General features: G+C 38.4%; 1 protein-coding gene across 3 annotated transcripts in view; it reads right to left on the bottom strand.

Annotated features, from left to right (window-relative positions):
- Positions 1 to 26,300, bottom strand: part of SLC4A4 (solute carrier family 4 member 4) — a 344,097-nt gene that overhangs the window by 151,319 nt on the left and 166,478 nt on the right. For all 3 annotated transcript variants that reach the window (XM_032400517.1, XM_032400516.1, XM_032400515.1), the window contains exon 7: positions 1,042 to 1,118. In XM_032400517.1, coding sequence (XP_032256408.1) covers positions 1,042 to 1,118 — 77 coding nt within the window. The remainder of the gene's footprint in view (positions 1 to 1,041; positions 1,119 to 26,300) is intronic.

The raw sequence follows: 26,300 nt of genomic DNA, 5'->3' as shown, positions 1-26,300 counted from the left end.
TATTCAGGTGGAATTTTCACCCAATTAGTCCAAAGTAACTTGTTTTGTTTTTTAATATAAAGCGCAAAATTATACCTACTCACCATTTTTATGTCCACCCAACTGGGAAAAATGGCCCAAATTCTACCATATTCTTTTTAAAAGAAAGTAAATCAAGGGGCACCTGAGTGGCTCAGTCGGTTAAGCATCTGCCTTTGGCTCAGGTCATGATCCCAGGGCCTTGCTCAGCGGGGAGCCAGCTTCTCCCCCCACTTCGTGCGTGTGCTCTCTCTCCCTCAAATAAATAAAATCTTTTTTAAAAAAAGTAAGTAAATCAAGATTCAAAACCTAATCTCTCTTCATGTCAAATAGGCTACTTACTATGTTTTAATAGACAAACCTATATACAGCTAACAAGACAATCATTACCTTTGCCTGACGTATCCCCCAAAAGTTAACCATAGCCAGCATTTTTTAAACCTTTATACTTTATCAATGCACTTTTTCCTAAATTATCTCTTTTAGTCCCCACAATAACCCTGTGGTACAGATTATTATTACTATTTTAAAACTGAGATGGGGCGCCTGGGTGGCTCAGTCATTAAGCGTCTGCCTTCGGCTCAGGTCAAGATCCCTGGGTCCTGGGATCGAGCCCCGCATTGGGCTCCCTGCTCAGAGGGGAGCCTGCTTCTCCCTCTCCCACCCCCCTGCTTGTGTCCCCTCTCTCGCTGTCTCTCTCTCTCTAATAAATAAATAAAATCTTTAAAAAAAAAAAAAACTGAGATAACTATAGCTCCAAGACTTAAGTTGCCCAAGAGAATACATCTGTAAGGGTTGGAGTCAAGACTAATTCTTATCTTCGAACTTCAAATCCCTTGACATAGTGCTTTCCCTTCCCTCAGAGAACATGCGCAAAAAAAAAAAAAAAAAAAAAAAAAAAGAACCCATCTACACATATCAGTTCCTTTTAAGTTAGGGAACCATCATCTCTAATCTTATTCCAGCATCTTCTAGACACATATTTAGTCTTAGGTTTCAAAGTAGTAAGGTTTCTTTGCTTACCTGGTCCTTCTCCGGTTTATCAGAAATGTCATTCAGGCTGGAGGAAGTCAGATTCCTATGGGTCATGGCTGGGCTACCTGAAAAAAACAAAAGTGAACCCTAATTAAAGATTTCAAACACAAGACTTTGGCTGCACACTTCATAAACACTTATAGATGATGATGAGAATGGCAATATGCTTTAGTTCCACTGGGGTCCTCCTGAAGAGTCTTCCAGAGTACAGGTTGGAGCACAAAGATGGTTAAGCTAAAAGTATGTAAAATCACAAATACCATGTTTAAATCTTACTGATTTCAAGATGAGTTAAACTTCAGAAGAAACATCTAAAACTATATGCATAAAAGTAAATTTACTCCTCGTTTGGCTTGCTTTTTGTCACTGCCCTTCATACACATCCTAATCTACTTGGTATCCTTTCCTTTTCCTACCCCCTTCAGAGACGGCCTCTTTCCTCATGTCAGCAGAAATGGCCCCAGACTACAGGCCTGGACCTCCTCTTTCCAGGCCTCTGCAGTCCTTCCTGGGGCACCACTCCCTCTGATCAACCACAAAACCCATCTGTGTTCCCTTTTCCAGCTGACACTTTAACTAAGAAGATTTCTCCGTGGTGGGCATCTGATCCACAATCCCCATTCTTTGCCTCAAAGTAGTGCTACCATCGGCCCCTTACTTCTTGCAATGCCATTTGCCAGACTCATATAAGCATAACCCTTATTTCCCCTCAACATGCCAATCTTCGTATTCACATTAAGGAATGGGTTTCATCACGAGCACTTCATGGGAACCAAGCTCCCTGGCAATACCGTGGCTGCAGGTCAAGTCTACTGGCAATCCAATGACTTTAGACACCAATATACAAGAAAAGAGAGGAGGGACATCTAGAAGAGTGATAGCCCATCTTCAAGTAGACTATGTTAATCAAAAGAATAACATTCTGTTCATTCTGCAGTTGGACCTGCAGTTGGACTTGAAATTTCTAAGCTTACTAAGCAAAAGAGTAACTTTTCAAAGCCAGGGTGTTTGACCCAGCCCCTGCAGGGTGCTGAGTAATGCATTCATCATTAATCCTCAATGATCTGACTCAGGCTGGTCTTCACACCAAAAGGACAAGGGTTGAAAAACAAGCACCAAAGTTTGAACATAGCTTCACATTTGCTTCCAAATTATTTTTTAGATTATAGACTTTAATTCCTTCAGATAGAAACTTCAACACATAATTTTACCGCAGACTAAAATCTACTCCTAATAATTTAATGTCTAAGTAAAAGCAGTTCTTTAAAGAATATAATTGTCTTTAACTACTAAATCAGAAAAATCATAATTTTCTTGAGCTGGCAAGACAGGGTATTTTCCACTCTGCTGCATTTCATTGAGTAAGCATGGCCTAGATCTCTTAAACCCTTTACCTGGTGGGACATTTTATTCTAGGAAAATTTGAGCATAGGGCATTTTTCAAAGGAAAGTTACATCTGAAAAACTGCTTTATGAGCAAAATTAAAAGAACCTTTTTGAAGGCCACATTTTCTTCTCTGAACTACACACCAGGTTTCCAGTGTGCGCTCAAAACAAAAGACACCAGGTACAAACGTGAATGCTCCCAAACAATGCTGGGCTTGAAAGTAATAGGAAATGATGAGTAGCTATAATTTTGCACCTGACATTAAAAGCAAACGCAGTTATTTGGACTAGCTGGGTGAAAATTCTACCTGAATGACTGAGGAAATCTGAACTATATATTCCTAAAGCAATGAAGCCTTGGCAATCCTAATCCTAAATTAAAAGTAGCTTCTGTAAATTAATAGATAAGACTGATTTCTAATTACCAAAGCAATTGATGTAAGTGGCAATACTGAAATAATCTGAAAGAAGTTTCATTAAGTGATTTAAATTTTCCGGGAAATATCCTAGATTCATTGATTTGCTTTGGAAACCATAAACACCGCAAAGGTGCATGTTAGCCCAAGCACTGTCCTACTGCTGCAAAATCTAAAGAGGTAGACGCCAAATGAATCAAGTTTTTATTACAATGGTAATCCTGACTGATGTCACAACTTTTCCAAGAAACCTCATATACTGCCTCATCATTTCTCTCATGATAGCATGGATGTATTTGTACCAGACAGGGGGTCCAAGGAAGGCACAGGTCCCAGGAAGATGCAGGAACCAGATGGGGAAAAGTAGGTCAATGTTAAGAAACAACCAAATCTACTGTCTCTCCTACTATTATCTGATTCTCATTAATAAAAGTAATATGAACAGCTTCACTGCTGTTTAACTTTGTAATACGGTGGAAGAATCCAGAAGTCAACACTTCTAGGTAAACCCTAAGCAAGATGATAAACATGCTTCAGTGTTTTCCCCACCTCCTGCCCAGCAAACTCCCCACTCCTGAGTCCAAACACCTTAAACCAAAAACAAATGCTTCCCAATGCAGTGGTCCCCAAAGTGTGGTGCCCGGACCAACAACATTGCCTTACCTGAACACTTATTAGAAATGCAACTCCTTGCAACTTACCCTAGACCCACTACAGTGGTCCCCCTTATCTGCTGTTTCAGTTACCCAAAGTCAACTGTGGTCCAGAAGCAGGTGATCCTCCTTCTGACAAATCATCAGAAAGTAAATAATAGCCTAAGACTACATTACGAGGCCTACATCATTCACCTCACTTCATCTCATCACATGGGCATTTTATAATCTCACATCATAAGAAGGGTGAGTACAGTACAATAAAATATTTTGAGAGACCATATTCACATAATTTTTATTATAGTACATTGTTATAATTGTTGTATTTTATTAGTTATTATTGTTAATCTCTTACTGTGCCTAATTTATAAATTAAACTTTATCATAAGTATGTGTGTATAGGAAAAATATAGTATATATAGGGCTAAGGCATCCACTGGAAATCTTGGAACATATATCCTGTGGATAAGGGGATCTGCTGTATAATCCAAACTCTGGGTTTGGGGCCCAGTGATGAGGTTTTAACAAACCTTTAAAGTAATTTTGAAGCATGCTAAAGTTTGAGAACCACTGCTCTAAATAAACCCATTATCTTAAGAGGAGAGTGGGCCCCAGTCAGAATCTGAATTGAAAGAAACATATATAAACTGAAGTAGGCAGAGGGGTAGTTCTGATAAGCTTGTCCTCCTCTAAGCCACTACTCCAAACTACTGTTATCTCAAGATATCATTAAGTTAGCAACCTCATTACATAAACACACAGAAAGTGTCTCGCCTGGCTTTTCCTCTAAATCCTCTCCTACACAATCAAATAAATAAATAACTTTGGAAACTCATTATTTAATCAGCCTTTTCCAGAAACATATCACCCAAATCAAAGAAGACAAGGACAAGAGCCAAAAGAGATTACAAACCCGATTATATCCGGAATCAGAAATTTGTGCATGGCATTTTAGCAAACCCAGGAAGCGGTTATGCAACTGATCCCTAACAACGTTCTATTGTAGATATTTTGCACCTGACATTCAATAAGACACATTATCAGGATAAATCAGTGCTTTCTATTTACAGTTTGGGCCTATAATGCAAAGTCATTATACTGCAGTCCTGAATGAGTAGGGCTAATAAGAGAAAATGTCAGCTTGTACCAAAAAAGTGAAATGCAACAGTACCCTAAAGTACCTTACTTCTTACACAGGCAGGGGTTCATTCAACTAGTCAACTACCACTAGTCAGCCCTTTCCATCAAAATCCAGGGCATACAAATGTCATATAGGTACTCTTGGTCCAAAGAAACTTTTTTTTTAAAGTTTGATTTCTACAAAAGAAGAAGAATCAGCCTCAGGTGCATAATCATAATTAATTTCCATATCACTGTTTTCTGGCCATAAGAAAAAGAAAGCTTTGGAGAATCACATTTTAGGCAGTTTCACACAATCAAAAACAATTTCATTTTGGAAGTACACACTTGGCAGGTACATACTGTCTTCTATAAAAATTAATTGAATTCTGTACTAAGTTTGAAAATCCTTGTCATTCTTTAGCACACATGTAGCAATTCATAAAGTCCTTTACAATTATATCTATTAGATACAATAAAAAGCAGTAAGGAGAACTATAGCATAGGAGGAGGAGGATATTCAAATGTGTACACATTAGATAAAAATATAAATATGTATGTAATACAATTAACACATAACCCCCCTCACCTCATACCTTTACAATGAAGTAATAGAGAATCTAAGAAAAAGCTAAAACAAAGATCCCCTTGGGTATGAAAAAAACTGGATATTTTATTCTTAATAATAATTAAATATTTTTAGCATGAAAAATAACTGAGGTAACTTCCACATAACAGACATAAGGGAATCTGGGTGTCCATGTCAGAAAATTCAGAGGTATGGTCTGATTTGTACTCCTTGAGACCATAAAACTAATAATTTAGTGTAGTTTTGGAAGAATGCATGCTAATGTGTTCTTCTCCCCCACTGTTGACATAACAACTCTACCAGAAATCATCTATATCTAAGATTAAGGGGCAACTAATCTTTTTAAGTACGAAGGACTTTAACTTACACTGTCTTACTTAAAGCTCATATAAGCACTTTGAAGTTAGTATGATTCGTATTACCACTTTACACATAAACAAAATTGAACCTCAAGGAGGTTAAGTAATGGTCACACAGCAAGTGGTAAAACTATAATTTAAATCTGGATCTCTTAATACCAACCCAACTGCCTCTGAGAAAAAACTGGCCTCTCTATGTTATTTCCATAAATAAACACACAAACCTCACCATTTCTAACAAGGAGAAAATTTAATATACAACCACAAAGAATATATTCTATTTCCATGCCAATTTATGTGCAATATAATATCATTAAGAATATTCAAGGCAGAAAGGTTCTTGGTTGTCAATTTAGCTATTCCCAGAAATAAAGTATACATTTACTTTTTCATTTTCATAAAGAAAAAAAAGGGGGGGAATGAACTTGCTACTCTGTTTGCCACTGTGATTAAACATTAGCCCAAAATCACAGCTCTGTGACAAAGGAGAAAGGGTACTAAAAGCAACAGCAATGTAATTATAAAAGCAATAATGCCGCATCAAAAACTAATGACGTATTGTATAGTGACTAACATAACATAATAAAATTTAAAAAAATAATTTAAAAAATTGAAATCTTTAAAAAAAAAAAGCAATAATGCCGCATGCTTCTGAATGTCCTACCTCATAATCATAGCCAAGTATTACTAAAATTCCACAATGTACATAAAGTCAACTCTCCATTATTTCCATATTGGTTTTCTACCATATTTCAAGTTACTCCAACTGCAATTTCTTCCCATTTCAACCACTAAAAACAGGAATATAAAGGGACAAGGAGAATAAATCAACTGGGATACTAGCAATGAGTTGGAGAAAGTCTAGAAAGAACGGCTAAAAATGAAGCTCGGATTTTGTCAGATCAGTTTCCTAGTCTTTTCCTTTTTAAGATTTTATTTATTTGTTTGTTTGTATTTAGAGAAAACTCCAGCGAGCACGTAAGCAATGGGAGGGGCAGAGAGAGAGAGAGAGAATCTCAAACAGACTCCGCACTGAGCACGGAGGCTGATGCAGGGCTTGATCTCATGACCCTGAGATTATGGCCTGAGCTAAAATCAAGATTCGGATGCTTAACTGACTGAGCCACCCAGGTGCCCCAGTTTCCTAGTCTTCCATGGCAACAAAATATCAAGAGCTGCCCCCACTAAAAATAATAATAACATAAACTGTCATTAAGACCTCCAATCCATTCTTACTTCCGACCTCCAGATAAAACACAGAAATATTTAAATTGTAAATATTAGATGAAGGAAAGTTAAAAATCTTACCAGAAGGAGCTCTTTGAAAGAATTTCATGACTAAGTGAATGTCAGTTTGGATATTTTTGCTTATTTCATTTTTAATTGTTTTGTTTAGAAAATTTTTGTTGTTTGTTTGTTCATGCTTTAATATAATATAAACTCCAAGGGCCCAGAGTCAAAGCCTTAGGTTTGTCTTATTCACAGTTTTAGCCTCAGAGCTTGGCACTAAGTGGCACTTAATAAATATTTGTGAATGAATGGATAATAGCAACTGGGTATCATTTTACTTCCATTTGGAGTTACTACTATAAACACTACTGTTCAAAGTCCATTTCCTATGAAGGGAGATGCTGTGTGCATACTTCAAGAGCCTTCAGACTTGGAAAGCATTGGAGTAATTGGAGTAAATAAGGAAGAAGTTTGTAGCTGGCCCAGAACTAACAGAGTGGAAAGACTCTGCCAAACTGGCTAACAGCCTGTCAGTCAGCGGTGGGAACAGACGTGAGAAGCAATAAAGGGGAAAAAAGAGAAACCCCCTGTGAAGAAAGGATCAGGAGGTGAAAATGAGGAGAAATAAGGGAGGGTGTCCAGACCTCAGTGAAAGGAAAAGAGTAGAGAAAAATTTGGGGGAGCTAAAATAACTCAAAGAATGTGGTTGGCTTGAAAAGTGAAACAAATTTAGAGGAAGGAAGAAGACATCAAAAGATCCAGATAACTAGCATAGTATGTGACCAAAGTGCCAGCCAAAAGCTGAAGTCACCCCTAATGTATGGGACAAGGGTAATGGAAAAGACATCTTATGGAGAGACCGGAAGTGTCCAGAAGCCAAACCACAGCACAGCAAACTCCTATGCCAATAAACCCACACAAATGCTATTCTCATCTTTTAAAGATCATTCTCTTCCCTTCTGAGACCTCTGCTGTCCACCTGCCCCTTGATAATCTATCCGACCTCAACCTCTTTGATCCTATTCTCTGTTTTTGAATTTTCTGGCTACTCTGTGGGTTCTTCCCAAAACTCAATGTTGGGTCTTAGGCAGCTCAACGCCAAATATACAAGGTTCATCTCTTCTAATTCTTTTTAAATTTCAACCAGCAAAAGCAAAATGCTCTAATCACAGTGACTCCTGTGCTAATAATATTGCACTGGATATTTAATTTTTATTATGATCTAAAATAAGTAGTTAATTTTTTAAAAATTTCATTGTTTCTCTCTGCACACACACACACACACATTAGAAAAAAAAAATCTTTACTCAGCTAAGGAAACACTCTGAAACAAACAAGGACAGGGACACTTACTGAAGAGTAAAGTCCCCTAAAGTACTTCAAGGAATCTGTGGTTCTTGTGATTACATACAGTATTTGTGATTCTGTAATAGTTCTTTCTCTGTGCCTCACACACGCACATGTGCAAACACATACAATATAACACTCCAAACAAAAAGTTATTCTGTCCAAAGCACATAGGTGGAAGTATATAAAATAATTTGTGACCTTATCTCATAAAACTAGAAACAGAAAAGAACAATACCATCAGCAAGCCTATGCTGGCTAGTAAAAGGATGAGTGCAAAAGACCAATAGCAGATTATGACAGAAGTAAACAAATATCTCACTGCCTTCATTCCAAATAGGCAATGACCCAAAGTGATTTTACTAAATGCCCCTAAGCCAAGTTAAGGAGGAATTTCAGTAGATTCCTGCAGCCACATCGTTCCAAGCACAAGCACCAGCGTCTGACTTCATAAGTGGAGTCTACTCTCTTGTATCTACGTAGACACCAGATCCAAGATATAGTAAAATCTTGCTATTCAGATTAATGGAGAGATTCTCTGAATTAATGAAGTGTCAAAATTTAAAATAATTTAAAACACCAAAAACTAATGATGTAATGTATGGTGATTAACATAACATAATAAAAAAAATAAAAAATAAAAATAATAATTTAAAAAGGCTACCAGTTCAACTTATAATATGATTCAGCAAATGAGTTTATCCTTCTCTCTTCCTGGATACTTTTGAAATGATAGATTAAAAAGTACATATTTTTGAAGAAAATGTAAGGCCATATTAATTGAAAGAACACGTAGAAGACCAACAGACCAAAAGCTTTCCAGAAGTGCAGACAGAATATTAGAGCCTGATACTATTCACACCATGTAGAAATTGCAGTGTAGAGCATGTGCAAAGAGGCATGTAGTCAAAAAAGAAAAGATATTCCCTGCAAAACTCTGAAGGAGCTCCATAGTGGAAGATGCCAAGTATTATGGAGGCCCAAGTAAGATGCAGGCTAAAAGGGACGCATTTATGGAAAGTCTACACACAGAAAGTTTAACACCACTCAGGCAGAACACCCTTTAGCCAAAGCATTTACCAGAGGGCTCTTTGCTAAAGAGGTAGTCAGAAAAGACCAGGGCAACTAGTACAGGTGTTTGTACCTTGGACCAAAGTCTTCTGAACTCTAGAATTTAGAGGGCCCTTCAGGATAACCATTCTTACTCTAAAACAAATCCTCTTTCTTAAATACAAATGGACAATTGAGGAAGCCCAAAACTAAAACAGACACCAAAAAAAAAAAAAAATCAAAAAAAGAAATATAATTTAGAAAACTTAAAATAAAAATTCTTACTAGTTTACAGAGAGATTTGAGAAGATACTGCATCCATGGAACATAAACAGGATGTTATGAAAAACAGAACAAGTAAAATGCTTTAAAGTTACAATTACTTTTTTAAAAATTTTATTATGTTATGTTAATCGCCATATATTACATCATTAGTTTTTGATGTAGTGTTCTATGATTCTACAATTACTTTTAAAAAACATATATGATTGCTATACACACATGCACACACACACACACACACACACACACACACACACATATAAAGGTATGAAAATAAGTCAAGAAATCTTGCAAAAAGTAAGGGGAGAGGAAAACAAAGAGCTAGAAAATATGCAAGAAAAGATCAGAGGTACAGAGGATCAATCCAGGAAGTCAACATCTGACTACTGGGAGTCCAACTAAGCAAGAACAAAGAAAATGGAGAACAGAACACTATTAAAGAGAATATCCCGGAGCTAAAGAACATGTTTCCCCAAATCACAGGTTCCTACAGAAATAACAACATCCTCCCCCAACACACACACACACAAATCCACCTCTGTATGTAGATGAATCACCATGAAACTTCACAACACTGACAATGAAGACAATATCCTACAATTTTCCATCTAGAAGAGAAAAGAAATAAGAATTGGACTTTGGAATTCTCTTAAGCAACACAGAATGAGTGGAAGAAAATGGAAGCATGTACTTTCAAAGTTCTGAAAGAAAAATTATTTTCAACCTAGAATTCTACACTCATCCAAATTATCAATTGAGTGTGAAAAAACAATAACGAAACTTTCAGGCCAAAAAAAAAAAATTAAAACCCTAAAAAAAGTCAATCTTTATATGCCCTTCCATACAAAGTTACTAGAAATGTGATTTAGTAAAATGAAGGAATAAACTAAGAAAAAGAAGTATATGGTCTCAACTCAGGAGGAGCAATGTAAGTAAATGCCAGAACATCAGTTCTGCAGCAGGTGTCCTATGGAGCAGGAGGGATAGATCTGCAAGTAGAAGGTATCTGTGGGGTTTATTATTATCCTTGAGATACTGAAAGAGCTCCGTAGTACAGTAACAATAGGTAATTCAAAAAAAAATGCAATTTAAAACTCTAGGTTAAAAAAAAACTATACAAGAAAAGCATATTACATAGCTTTAAGAATAAACTATATTCATATAGTCATAATACTACAAATGTTATTTATGGATTTCTGACTTTAGAATCACCTGAGAAAGCACAAAATGTATTTACAGAGGAAAAAAATGTAAATCTAACCAAAACTGACAATAAATAGTGGAAGTACCAATAACAGAAGTCTAGAAGTGGAAGTAGTAAGGAGAGGGGCTAGGAAGAGCAGGAAGCTCACCTCCTTCTCTTACCAGGTAAGTAGTCAAAAGATCCCATCAGTACTTGCGACCAAAAAAAAAAAAAAAACCACAAAAAGCATAGGCTTACTACCTAAGACTACATACAAATAGAATTAATAATGGAACTAAGAATAATGATACGAACCTATCTGGAGGAAGGAAAAGTGTACAAAGCAGGTAAAATTAACAGGCAATATCTAAGAGTAATAAATCAGAAATAGCAAGATAAACCCAGTACACAGAAATATGAAGATAACTATGAAAAAACCATAAAAAGAAAATTTAGAAACAATTTGAAGCGTTAAAAGGACAGGTCTCAGAACAGAGACAATGAAGCAAAGGAGTTTGTTTCTCCTCCGTTAGAAGTCCTATGCTCTTCTTCGATTTCATAACCATTTGCACATAATACTTTAATAAAAATGCCTATAATATAAAAGTTAATTAAGTCTTTTATTATTTCTAAATACCTGAAATTAATTTGAGGCTTTATTGAGTAGTAGACAAACGGGAGATTTAATTGAGTCAAATTTTAATATAAACATGGAAATCAAAATTTTAAGAGTTTAAAATCAATTTTAAGTAGTTTTAACATGCCCCATGAAATAACATTTACACTATTTTTTAAATTATGGTAAGGGAAATTTTTCTTGACAGCTCTGTCTGAAATACCAAAGATTCCAATATATAGCTTTAGTCACCAAAAACCCTTATACCTGAAAAGTGTATGCAGAAAAAAGGAAAAAAGTATGGGCAGAAAAGCCATTTAGCATAATCCTACATCTGTAGCCAAATAAATATATAGACATGGATGCCAATATCAATGATGATTTAGATATAGATGCAGACACAGGCATAGATACAGATATAAAACTTTATTGCTCATCTATTTATTTATTTATTTTAGAGAGAGAGCATGCAAGCAGGGGAAGGGGCAGAGGGAGGGGGGAGAGAGAATCCCAAGCAGACTCCACGCTGAGTGTGGAGCCCAACACAGGGCTCGATCTAACCACCCTGAGATCATGACCTCAGCCGAAACCAAGAGTCAGATGCTTAACTGACTGAGCCACCCAGACACCCCTAAAACTTTAAAAGAGTAATAGATGCATTCTCAGGTCCTCCAGTTACAAATATAGCACCTCCTCACTGCTCAATGTATGGCTTATCAAATGTGACCCGAAGAAAAGCCACTCAAATTGGCTTCCTCATGCAGTTATCTCCTCGTAGCCTTGCCCATGCACATCGAGTTAGTTGAACACATTGCACAGGTGCTAATCACAAGTCACCCACAACTCAGAGAGCGGCCTCCAGGACAGAAGGGCACGAACACCTCTGGGCCCACAAGGCCTCTATCACACAAGTGGTCTTGAAGACTCTCCACATTTAAGTTCTACAAGTCTGAGGAAGAGCAAGGGAAGGGTGCAACACCTTTCCTGGTCTGCATTTGCTCATACACTCAGTTTCTCCCCTGTGGAGAAGTTCATTATACAGTTCAGCAAAAGTGATAACTAGGTTCCAAATGGTGTGGTAGCTGCAAGGCCTCACGTGATCCTAGAGTTACTCTGGGGAATTGTGACAAGAATTAAGATGGGCCCAGGATTTCCTTCTTATTGAAAAGTCCAAGGTGAAATGAGATGCTTGCAGCTCGGAGTTGATACTGTCCTACTCTTAAACCACATCTAGTTCAAAGAAACCACAAGGATGGGGTTATTTAACTCCATGACACAGATTTGCATGATGCCAACTGCCACAGCCATCATTTTTCTGACTGGGCGGGGGGGGGGGGGGGCAGTACAGGGTGGTGGCTCGTAAGAAGAAATACAAAAAAGAACCCAAGAGATCATCTACATCAGCATGGAAAGAAGACAAAGTTAGAGTAAGAAAAGATTGTAAAATGGAATAATAATCCCTTATAGGATTGCTACAAGGATTAAGCAAGGGAACACATGAGCAAATGTCCTGCACAGGTGTTCAATAGGTGTTCGTTTTCTTCTTTTTCTCTTTGGCCTTCAATCATAGGCATAAATCCTCTCTGACGTCAAGATCCTTAGGAAAATGAAATACAACTGCTGTGTCAGAATCCCACCATTTGTAATTTTCCAGCCTAAGGAGATGAGTTCAAAGAATTGAGAGGTTGCAGCTGGGGGTTGGAATCATCTGAGCCCACTCAAGAAATGAGGACTGAGGCCTAACTGTAGCTGTTATTCATCCCATAGAGGGTACGCAGTAACTTCAGGCAAACCAAAGTTATTAGCTTCTAGCAAAAGTGGAAGGTGCCTCCCTGAGCACAGAGGTCATTAGTAATTATTTACTTGAGAAAAGTATGCAATATGTACGTCACTTACTTATGTGTGTTACATCATGGTGATAGAAGGTTCTTTAGGTAATCTCTAATGTGTTCTGAGCACACTCTGATCTTAGTTCATTCTAGCACCTGTCATTCTGATTTGAAGGCCATGTACTCCTTTCTATAGTTACCACTGAAGTGGTATGGAGGGAAAAAGAAAGTAGTAGAATACATGAAGACTCAAACAACAACAAAAAAGATGCAGAGACTCTAAGAATGCTTCACTTGGTCTACTTACACTGTTTAAAGATTGTTTAAATCAGTGGGCAAAGGTACTTGCTAAAAAATCCATTTTCTGCTGAACCAAAATGAAGAAAAAAGCGGCAGAGAATGAGAAACTCATATCAGTAATAACCTGAATCAGTGTCAAAACTGTAGCTTCAGAAACTTCTCTGTATAGTGCTACTGGAATTTTCTCAGTTACACATTATCTCTGGAACAGGGATACAATATAGAGGGTAGATACGGTAAGTTTAAATGCCCCACAGGGTAGATAATCTGGAAGATTGGGTATGTTATAGTAGATGTGGTTCACACAATCACAGAGCTAAAGGATTGGCTGGAGATCATCTGAATAACTCTATTAAGCAGTTTTTCTCCTATAACACCAGATACAGCCAATCTCTTAATACCTGTTTATATACTTTTGATGACAGAAAACTTGCCACTTAATGAAGCAATCCATTTCATTGTCATAAAGCTCATCCTTTTTTTTTTTTTTAAAGATTTTATTTATTTATTTATTTGGCAGAGAGAGAGAGAGAGCACAAGCAGGGGGAGCAGCAGAGGCAGAGGGAGAAGCAGGCTCACAGCTGAGCAGGGAGCCTGATGCAGGGCTCAATCCCAGGACCCTGGGGTCATGACCTGAGCCGAAGGCAGACGCTTAACAGACGGAGCCACCCAGGCGCCCCAAAGCTCATTCTTATATATGGTAAAACACCTGTTTTCCAGGTAAGTAGCAGCATCTAGATGAATCAAGAAATAGTATGTGCCGGGGCTCCTGGCTGGCTCAGTTGGCAGAACGTGTGACTCTTGACCTGGGGGTCATGAGTTCAAGACCCATGCTGGGCAGAGAGCTTAGTTCTTTAAAAAAATGGTAAAATGAAAAAAAAAGAAATAGTACGTGCCAACCAAAGCACACACATGCTCAGAAAGAGCTGGCTTTCAATTAAATACACATAACTTCTTAGAAATAATGTACACCATTGTATGTTTCCAGGCCTAACTAGACATCTTCATAAGCAGAGGCCCTTGATTTTCCTTTCATATTCTCTCTAGCACTGGAGAATTGGTCCCCACAGCCCTCATTCCCTCCCCCAAACTGGCAAACAAAAGTCCTTTGCTGGGAAAACCCTGCATCCTCACACAAGAGAGATGGGACTAAATCCTTGCCAACAGAGCTTTACCAGCCTGAACTTGAATCAGGACATTAATCTTTTGGAAAATCATTGAGATTCATGAATCACTGAATCATAAAAATAAAAACTACATTCAAATCTTTATCTCAAACATCAGAGTGTCAAGTCAGTATCTTCTTTCCTAAAATGTTTGCCTATAGGCCCTGTTCTCTGAAGAACCAAAGAAAGTCTGTTTGTCTCTACAATTTGTATTAAGCCAGCCCACGTAAACCAATTAAGTTGCCCTTTCTCTGATTCCTCTCATCAACATTCTATGGCTGAGTCAGATCCCTCACTGTCTGCTCACCTCCTAGATAGTCTCCAGGTGCTCATTCTCCCCCTTCAGAGGAGATCCACTCTCTATAACCACCCCCCACTCTGCTCAGGAGAACCAGCTTATCACAAACATCACCCTCCCCTTGGTAAACAGGCCTGACTGGTAGGTGTCTGAAGGAAGGGACTGTGTCTGCCTTGTTCATTATATTTTCCCCACACCTAACTAAGCACTGGCAAAAGAGTGGTACTTAAAAATACTTAAGTGAGGGGCACCTGGGTGGCTCAGTCATTAAGCGTCTGCCTTCGGCTCAGGTCATGATCCCAGGGTCCTGGGATGGAGCCCCGCATCGGGCTCCCTGCTCTGCAGGAAGCCTGCTTCTCCCTCTCCCACTCCCCCTGCCCATGTTCCCTCTCTCGCTGTGTCTCTCTCTGTCAAATAAATAAATAAAATCTTTTAAAAAAAATACTTAAGTGAATGAATTGACCATTTGAATGAATTAATGTAACAATACCCCAAAACTCTATCACTATAACTGGATACAATAAAATTATCACCACCAAAAGGGAAGAGATCCTCACAATCCAAGGTGATAATCATCATTCTTACTGAAGACAACAGTCACAACTATCACTGACATTATTACAACTAATAACAGTCTACATGACCTAAGCCACCAGCTGCTGAAGAGGCAATGCCACTTTCATCCAGGCTCTAGGCTCTTCTCTAGATACGCAGACAAAAATCATTCAAAGATGTCCTTTGGAAATTGGGAAGATGATTCAACCTTGACACCTACAGCAATTCCTAAAATCCACACCCCAGCTTAATAGAAGAATCAATTTTTTAACAGTAGAACTTTTTAAAAGTAAAACTATGGGAAAAACTTGCCATTATAATTGAATTTTTCCGGTCCTTCGCCCTGAAGAAGGATGCTGATGTTAGTCCCTCCACTATATTCGCCTAACAAGACTGTTCCTTGATTTGTAACCATGGTTACCACTTGCAGAACCTATCAGTGTATGGCTCTTCCTGAGGCCAAAGCGGATCACGGCCCGTAATAGTGTATGTGCTCCAGCTCCTTCCCGCAGTTGGTAAGAATGGGCTTTAGAAAACAGAACCATCCCCAAAAATTACACTTCTGAATGCTGACTTGTTGCCTCTCAATGAAAAACACTGGGGATTTCATTTTCTGACCTGAAACAACGAAACTCTGCGTCATCAGTGTCCACGCTTCTGGTCAGCAGACAAGAGCATTATCTGTTGCTGAAGGCAGAGAGAATGAGAAGCAGAGACAGAAATAAAACCTGACATCTACACATCTGCGTTCAAACCCTGGTCCCCCACTTCCTGGGAGACCTCAAATACTCTCCCTGCCAGGGAGGCAAGGTTATGGTGAAAGAACCAACCTCAAATTCTCATGGCTTAAAACAACAGTACTTTACTTCTCACCCAGGATAATGCCCCTTGTGGACTGGCTGGGGGCTTGAGTCCGCACCTCTGTCCGCAGGCCAGGACCTAGATGCATGTAGTAGCCACTCTCTGGAATGTTGCTGGTTTGAAGGAAAAATGAAAATAGTGGAGCATGTATTGGCTCTTCAAGCTCTTCTCAGGAATGACATCCAACACTTCTGCTCATGTTTCACTGGCCAAGGCCAAGTCGTGTGGTCACACCTAACATCAAGTGGGTGAGGAAGAAGAGTCCTCGTTTGTCCCAAAGGAGAGCTACAACATTTGTGAACAGCCCTAATGACTACCATAAGCACTTAACCTCACTGAGCCTCAGTGTCTTCATCTACAACAAGGGGTCTGTGAGGCTCGCTTCACAGAATTTCTGTGGGGATGTTTAAATGAGACAGCACCAGGTTGGATAAATGACAGCTCATAGCAGTCATAACTGCTTTGGTGGGAGAGGGGAGGGTATGTCAACCATGGATAGAATGATCTAGTCAGCAGGAAATGGAGGTCCTAGCCAAGGAATGCAGTCCTCAAATATCAGGAGCCACAGAAAAGCAGCAGAGCTTCCCCCTTCCTGGTTAGTTTTGATGTGAAGACTATAATCTGACAAATTCAGAAAAATCATCCTGCTCTAAGTTTCCATATTTTTTTCAGTCCTTTCTCTTATTTTCAGGTTAAGTGCTCATTTAATCAACAAATATTTGTTAAGTGTTTGTGTGCTGGGCACTATTATGTCCTGAGTGATGAACAAATCACAGTTTTCTATAAAAGAACCCCAATCTATGCAGGAAGAATCACAATTCATGGCCCATTAACTGCTCCCTACACCATCACCATCTCTCACTGTTGAGAGAGAGAGAGAGAGAAAGAGAGAGAGAGAAAGGCAAGTCATACAAATAAGAAAATGTACACAAATTTGAAAAGTTTATCATCATTCCTTCCAAGAGTACCCAATAGTCAAAAGCAAAGATGGAACTGCCTCTTGTTCAGAAAGTCTGTCTCAGGTTAATGGATACTACACATTCTAGTTAAGTAGATGCTACATATTTTATTTCCTCTCATTTGTTTCAGATCAACTAAACTCCTAAAGATAGTGACAGCATTATCTTTCATATCAACCTAATGAGGACATATCAATCCAGTCAAGACAAAGGAGATACAAGTGTAACTGACACTGCAAGGTTAGCCAACAATATATCCATGGCAAGAGTCAGGTGGATGATGATGGGCACCTGGGTGGCTCAGTTGGTTAAGCGACTGCCTTCAGCTCAGGTCATGATCCTGGAGTCCCCGGATCCAGTCCCACATCGGGCTCCCTGCTCAGCAGGGAGTCTGCTTCTCCCTCTGACCCTCCCCCCTCTCACGCTCTATCTCATTCTCTCTCTCAAATAAATAAATAAAATCTTAAAAAAAAAAAAAAAAAGCTTTAAAAAAAAGAAGAGTCAGGTGGATGAATTAGTCCAGTTTAAAATTTACTGAACATCTATTAAATATGACTGCATGCTTGGCAATGGGGATTCAAAGATGAATGTGGTTCAGGCTCTTTGAGCACCTTGTCAATCATACAGGAAACATACTTGTACCATGGTGTGATGATAAAGCAATGGGGAGGGGGGTGCTTTGGTGGGATGGAGAGAAAAGGAGAAAAAAGGGGTATGATCTAAAAAAAAAAAAAAAAAGGTCTCCTGAGAGAAGCAGGAGTTTCAAGGGTAGGCTAATTTTAGCCACATCAATTGACAGTAGCTGGAACAGCATGGATAAGGGATAGAGAGATTCAAAGACATGGAACCTAAGAACATGAGAATCCAAATATTACTGAAGCTTGTAATACAAGAGTGGAAATGTCAAGGGGTGATTACAGACGTAAGCAGAGAGCAAGTCAAGGGGCATCTCACAGGTTAGAGAACTTGGACTTGATCTTCTAAATATTAGCCAGGCTAGGGAGCTTGGGTTTGAGTGTATAAAGGACAGAGAGCTGTCACTAAAGGTTTTTGAGCAAAAGGAGTGATATATGTTTGCCTTTGTGACTTAGAGAGGTCCTTCCAGCAGTAATGAATGATGGATTGAAAGGGGGTAAGAATAAAGACTGGGAAAACAGGAAGATATTGAAATAGTTCACACAAGAGATGATGAGGATCTGAAGTAGGGCAGTTGCAATGGAGAGTCATAGAAGGGCAGGAATGAATAAGAAGGAAAATAGCCAAAGGGTACAGATGGAAGACATGGAAGAGTCCAAAGATGGCAGGGACTTTTGGCCTGACAAGGGGTGGATGAGGAGCTACTGAGATGGAGGATGCATTAAGAGGAGTAGAATTGGTATCTGAATTACCAGAACAACTATAAACACCATAAACATTCAGTTTACCACAGAAAGAAAAGCCATATTTCTGAAGATTCTGCCAGCAATTTTCCTCAAAGTAAAACTCTACTGTTTGTTGCCAAGAAGAAATTTCATTATTAACTTTGAAATTGATATCTACAGCTGAAATACTGCATTTGCCCTTCCTCTGGTCTCCCTCACTCACATGTGCACAGACATACTAATTCAAGTAGTCAGATCTTCAGTTGTCTCCAAGAATTAAATCCAAACATTGTTTGGTCTAATAAGAGTGGTTTACTGTATATCTGCATGAAATACTCCCCATCAGTTTCAAATTAATCTAGTCTACTTCAGAAGTCTCCCATAAAACCACAGCCCCAGTGGTTTCAGTAGACCTTGAACTGGTAAACCCCAACCTTTCCTCACTATGAGAAGAGCCCTCATCCTCCATCAATAAGAGTACACAGGAGGACATATCTGCGGTATACTGGCTTTACACGGCACCACAATTCTCTTAGCACTGCCAAGGACACACTCCAAAGTCACGGCTACAATTTCTGTTTTGACTGCGTGGTAGTCATTAGTGCTGTCCACCAAATATTTCTGAATCTCCACCTTCTGCGCACATGGTAGGATAACAATTCTTTAAAGTTAGGTGTGGACGTATGACTCATTATGGCAAACGAAATGTGAGTGAAAATAACATGTGTCATCGCTGGTCCGAAGTTGAAGAGGCAGCCTGTGAGTCACCATAAGCCTTTCTCACTGCCACAATAACTGTGGAAGCACAGACTCAGAGAAGGCTGCCATTAGCCTGGATGCTGACTAACAATGGTCGGCGGAACTCCCTGAGACCCACATCAGACATATAATAGCATGACTAAGAAACTTCCCTGGTGTTAAATAACTGAGATGTCTGGCGTTAGTTGTCACTGTAGCAAAATCGAGCCCATGGATTTTTGACTTACTGATTGTCATGAAAACAGCAAAGAAAGAAAGTCAGGAAGGCCAGCTCTTCTTCATCTCACCTCAATTCATCTTTATTCCACCATGCCTCATCAATGTTCTCTGGGAGGCAAAGCAGAAATCCATCACAAACACAGAGTAGACATCATTTCTTAATGGTTTCTTACTTACACTTTCCTTCCAATACTTTCAATTATTGTCACTGTGCTTTATTTGATTTTACATTTGAATCATCTGGTTCTGTTATTCATTACTTGTTCAACATTTATTGATTTACTGCTCTGTAGAAGGCATTCTACTGGATACAATGGAGCAGCAGTGGTCAAAAGTTTTAGTCTCAAGATACCTTTACACACTTAAAAATTAAGACTGTGTTTATCTGGGTTGTATCTATCAATATTTACCATATTGGGAATTAAAACTAAAGTTTTAAAAATATTTATTAATGTAAAATTACACCAGAAACCCATTGTATGTTAACATAAGTAATATATTTTACTAAAAATAACTATATTTTCCAAAGCAAAAAAAAAAATTGGTGAAAAGAACAACATTGTTTCACGTTTTTACAAATCCTTTTAATGTATGGCTCAGTGAAATACATCTGGATTCTCATGTCTACTTCTGTGTTCAATCTGCTGAGATATGTTATTTTTGGTTGAAAGACAGGAAGAAAATCCTAAGACCCTCTGAAAGGGTCTCAGGGATACCCAAAGCTCTCCAGTCCCCACTTTGAGAACCAGTACTATAATGCGAAGGCCAGAAAAATTTTCCTGTAAAATGGCAGATAATAAATATTTTAGTCTTTGTGGGCCACAAATCTTTATTGCAACTACACACTACCACTGTTGCATAAAAGCATCCATAGCCAATATATAAACTAATGAGCTTGGCTGTGTTCTAATAAAACTTTATTTACAAAACTAGGCAGTAAGTCAGATCTGGTCCATGGGCCTTGGTTTGTCCATCCCTGTGATAGAAGACATCTAAACAAATTAGACTTGGGTCCCTCCCTTAAAAAAATGTATAGCTAATAGAGGTAGTAAGTTCCCACACACTATTAACACAAAACAGAATGAGATACATGTGAGAAATCTCAAAAAAAGATGCTTTCAGAGTTCAAGGTCACTGGAGAGTACCTCAGATTGGGAAGGTTTCAAGGAGAATGTGGGCACTGAAGGATGGGCTGAATTTTGACAGAAAGTTTCAAGAGGAAGGAGAGCATTCCAAGTAGAGAGAATGTTCAGGCCAAAGACACTAACGGAGGGAAGCACTCAACAAATTCAAGTAATAGTAAGTAGCTCCTGAAATGTAGTGAAGATAAAGGGAAACACAGTAGTATGAAATGCTGCTTACTCAAATTTAGGTCACTGGGCAATGGGCCTTGAGTGCCAGGCCCAGGGGTTTGGATATTGTTTGAGATGCAGTGAGGTGCCCCTGACCATTTCCACAGGGGAGGTAACTTATCAGCCAGGTATGATATGATTAATTGGAAGGTAAAGTGCAGGATGTGTTTGCATATGCCCAACTATAAAGCAGTGACCTCAGATGACAGGCTATTGGATTAGACTAAGCAAGAGGAAAAAAGGACCTGAATAAAAACAATGACAGGAAGATCAGGAAGGAGACAGAGGCACACAACATTACAAAGGTAACATCTAACAGATTTAGTGGTTCATTAGAGGGGAAGAGAAAGTGCATAATCAAAGACGATTCTAAGGTTCCAAGTCTGAAAGAAGGGAAAAAGATGGTAAGGGCCAGGAAGGTCAGGAAAGGGGACAAATTTGGTGACCAGAGGAAGAGTTCCATTATGAACATATTCCACATATCACCATATTGCCAAGCACAAGTCTGAATGCTCACAAATCCAAAACTCTCCTTGGTGGGGAAAAATGTATTTTATAATTCCAGCACATTGTCAAAATTTTTCCAAATCTGTGCCTCTTGAAATCTCTTCCAAGTCCCCAGTACTCTGAAATATAACAGAATTTCTAAGTTTTTATTCCTTCTCCACTTTGATTCTATTTATACGCTTCTAGAGTCAGCATATACTTCAGCTCGTTGTAAATACAATACTAGATATCAATGAAATAATCAATGAGATCTCTTTCAGAAACTCAGATAAATAGTAACTAACTCTCATTGGTTTTGTTTGTTTTTTGGGGGGGTTTTGTTTTTGTTTTTTTGAGGTTTTTTTTAAGTGGTTAGAACTGTCTCTATTTGAAGAATGTTGTAACTCATTCTTGGATACCACTTAAGTTTTCTCAATGTCTTATGTTAACTAAAAAGTCTGACGGTTGATGTCAAGTTGCTAAAGATTTTATTTCTTACAGTCTTTTGAAAAGTTATGGTGAGGGAATTTTGAAAGCTGTACTTAAATTTCCTTTTGCCTTTTAAAAGGCCAGAAACATATGTGAGAGTGACACAGTAAATGACCCAAATAAGATTCCCAGTCAAGAACAGACTCACATCTTAAACCGGCTGAAGAAAGGAACAGAGGGAGGGAAGGTGAAATGCTTGGCATCAAGATACAAATGCTCTTCATTTACAAGTTGCCTAAGGAAAGCTGTGATGTAGTCGTTATTCTGCACCCAAAAGATAGGTTTAGATGGATCCAACAAAATAAGGTGAGAATGTGATATCAAGGCAGAAATCTAAAAGAGTCTTGACCCATGATAAGTCATCTAAAAATCTCCTAGGGAACTCTATGTCCAAAGATGGCTAGAGCATGCCTGACAGGGACAGAAATGTGCAGTCGTGCTCCTGTAAATCCCCTCACCTTTTTCCATGAATGCTTTCTTGTTAGCTCCCCGGTTGCAAGCTCAAAACCTGAGGCATCCTGGATTCCTTCCTCTTCCTCCCCTAACATTCAATCAGTTGCCAAGTCCTACAGATGCCATCCTTAACATTTCTTGCGTGATCCCCTCCTTCCCATTCCCACACTCACAATCCGAGCCCAGATCCTCGCTCTCTCCATCTGGTCTACTGCGATCCCTTCCTGACTCTCTCCCTACCTCAACTGCTACCTATTCTATTCCATTCAAATAACCCCTGGCAGATTAATTTCCTTACACATAGCTCTGACCAGTCCACCTCCATGCTAAAAAACTGCTCACAGACCTTCCACAAAATGGCTCAATTATTTTGCCACCTTAACACCCACATGTTCAGTTCTCCTGCCCTCGCTGCTAATTAAATGTGTCCACTTACTCGACCTCCCAAAAACTCTTCTTAATGTTTTCTCAACAACCTTGCTTTTATACTTCTCTCTCGGCCTAGCACCACTTTTCAATGTCTCATCCTACTTTTCCTACAACCTCCATTTGTGGAGGTACAACCCAACCTTTAAGGTTCAGTGAAGTGATCTCGCAGAAAACCCGCTGGTGGTTGCTGGAGGTGGGGTAGGGCTGGGGGAGGGAAAAACGGGTGAAAGGAGGTCAAAAGGTTCAAACTTCCAGTTATAAAATAAAGAAGTCAAAAAGTAAAATAAAATAAGTAAGTCATGGGGGTGTCAAGTACGACATGACGAATATAGTTAATAATACTGTATTGCGTATTTGAAAGTTGCTAAGACAGGATCTTAAAAAAGTTCTCATCACAAGAAAAAGAATGTTTAACTATGTGTGCTGACAGCTGTTAACCAGACATATAGTGGTGATCGTTCTGCAATATATACATATATTGAATCATTATTTCTACACCTGAAACTAATATAATGTTATATGTCAATTATACCTCAGCTTAAAAAAAAAAAGTGAAAGTTTATCTCCTCTAAGAAAAAAATGTTTCCCAATTCTCTCTGTATGCTCCACTATCCAGTTTTCTGATAAGCATTTCCAGAGAGTATAGTGCATGCATCTGTGTTACACACTGTAAATAAACAGATCTGCCTTTACAATCTTCTGAGGGTACTTACCATTGCCTCTCTCAAATCATTGGTACCTGTGAATTTCTCTCATCTCCTTCTCTCCAACTGGACTGTGGAACTAGAAGAGTAAGAGCTGAGTGAACAGTTGTTGACCTGAGTTTGTTAAATTGGACTCTCTGGGTTCACCACTTTCCTAAAGAAGTTTTGGAACTTTTTAAGAAAACTCTAGAGCCCAAGAAAATTACAATTTTTATTTAGTCAGTAAACTTTCTAACAGATGAAAGACTTCAAATTGTTTAATTCCAGAAATGCCCAAAAAGAAATTTTTAAAGTTTCTTTAAAAAAAAAGCAAAGAAAAGTCCCACTTATAATTCAATTCTTTAAATTCTAATGTTCACTGTGTAACCTGGTTGTAGGATGAGACTAGAATCTACAGTTATGCCACTGTGGTTTCATAAAAAAAAAAAAAGAGAGAGAGACCAAAAAAAAAAAAAAAAAAAACCAGTATGATCTAATATTAATACTTAAGGATAATGATAACATCAAATACTGGATAAGAACCTGCAAAACAAAACACTGAACATGACCAGGAGGTCCTTGCCTGGTAGATTTATAAACCAGACAGACAGACATAACACACAGCAAAGGGAAGACAGAGGCTGGAATGTGCCAAAGATGGCAGGAAAAAACCCTGCACCTCATTTTCTTCTGAATTTCAAGTTCAGAATCAGGAGTCTGAAGCAGCTGGTCCTGACTGCCAATAACTGCAAAAGGACACAAGTGTTTTTGAAGGGCTCAGATGATGGGTTGTTAGATACCACACTGAATTTAAAGATAAGCGTACACCATGAAGAGCCACTCTGGATCCTCCAAGATCCAGTATGTCCCTATGCTCTAGTAATGGCAAAGCATTTAGGTAGGTATTAACTTGTTCAGAAAAGTAGAGGTGAAAGCTTCTCTTTTCTTCTCAGTAGCCCAGGCCAGTTTCAGACCTGCCAGTAAGATCTGTAAGAGGAAATCATTTTTGGTTTTGGGCCAACTTCTAATTCAATACCTTGGCAGCATTTGAAATGGATAAGAGCTGTAAACTCGTATCTGCCTCAGGTGACAACTAAGATAAGAAGCACACAATGTAAAACTGATGATAGTTGACTCCCCAAAAGCAACCTTAAATGTAGCTTTTTAAAAAGGGTAGTTACTTCAAGTTACACGAAGCTTGAAAATACCTTGCTAAGGCTGAAAGATTAGATTAATGGAACCTTGTTCAGAAACCTGTTCTTTACCTGATATTCTTGATAGTGTTTGTGAAAAATAATTCCATGTTAACTATTACAACAAACTAATAACCAAATTCATCAGTCCTGGATAAGTAGAAATATGGGTAAAGAGTTTTTGCAGGTATACAATACTTACTTCAGGTTCATAGTTTATTATGGCCAAGATGGGCCCTAGTGAAAACTGGGCTATTGGTTGCATTAAGTGAAATGATGGGGAGTACCAAGGATTGATCAAAGTTTACTGAACAACTCCCATGTTTCAAGTATCTACACTGCACTGGAGGAGACACAAAAGCATGACTTACACCCCCTGCCCTAAAGGAGGTTTTCTACATAGTTGAAACGAAAAATACAAATAATGAAACACCAAAGGACAACATAAAACAAATCACTATAAATCTTCCAATCGTGAGACACAAAAAATAGGAGCTATGAAATTTTAAGATCTTCTGGGTCTATGAGAACCATTTTATAAAGGAGATGAACTTCATTTGGGCCCTACTAAATAGTTTTGGATAAGCATACTTGAAAAGGCATTCCTCAAAGGGCAGAGGAATCAACTAAAGCATGGAAGTAAAACTGACCGTGATATCAGCCAGAAGAAAAAGGATAAGCTGATTAGACTAGAGGTCCCTACTGAGAAGACATGAAAATGGAAGTTGGATAGGTAGGTAGAACCAGCAGGATTTAATATCACTTTGCACATCTTCATTATTTATTACGGATCTTCCTCAACTTACAATGGGGTTATATCTTGATAAACCCATCATAAATGGAAAATATGGTAAGTCAAAGTACATTTAATACACCCAAATTACTGAACATCACACTTAGCCTAGCCTACCTTAAATGTGCTTAGAACACTTACATTAGCCTACAGGTGGACAAACTCATCTAACACAAAGCCTCTTTTTAATAAAATGGTGAATATCATATAATTTATTTCACACTGTACTGGAAGTAAAAAACAAAACAGAATGGTTTATGGGTACAGAATGGTTATAAAGTGCGTTGGTTGTTTACCTCGTGATTGCATGGCTGAAAGGGGTTGTGGCTCATTGCCACTAACCAGCATCATGAAAGAGTATCGTGCCATATATCACCAGCCAGGGAAAAAGATCTAAATTCAAAATTCAAAGTACAGTTTCTACTAAATGTGTATTGCTTTCACACCATCATAAAGTAGAAAAATGGTAAGTGGAACTATCGTAAGTTGCAGACCATCTATATGTGTATATTAAATTTATTGAATTGATGTGGTAGGTAATAAGGAGCCCTGGGAGGGTGATTGAGATTACGAATCAAAGCTGTTTATTTAAGGAGAGAATATATCATATAAATAGATAATAAGAAGAATCCTCTCTCATGACTAAAATGTGTTTTCTTAGAAGGATTGGCCCAGGATGTGGTCTAAGGTTGATTTCCAACTGGTTGATGTATTTCCATCATTGACAAACTGAACATTTTGGTCAATTTCCTTGATGCTTTATCCACATAATATTTCAATGTCTAGATGCCTGACATGGTTTCAGAGGATAAAAATGGCTACAATTTCTTGA

This window comes from Phoca vitulina, unplaced genomic scaffold, assembly GCF_004348235.1.
Source record: "Phoca vitulina isolate PV1807 unplaced genomic scaffold, GSC_HSeal_1.0 scaffold3, whole genome shotgun sequence".
NCBI classification, from domain to species: domain Eukaryota; kingdom Metazoa; phylum Chordata; class Mammalia; order Carnivora; family Phocidae; genus Phoca; species Phoca vitulina.
The sequence above is the reverse complement of the archived record's forward strand: the minus strand, read 5'-3'. Positions and strand labels throughout refer to the sequence as shown.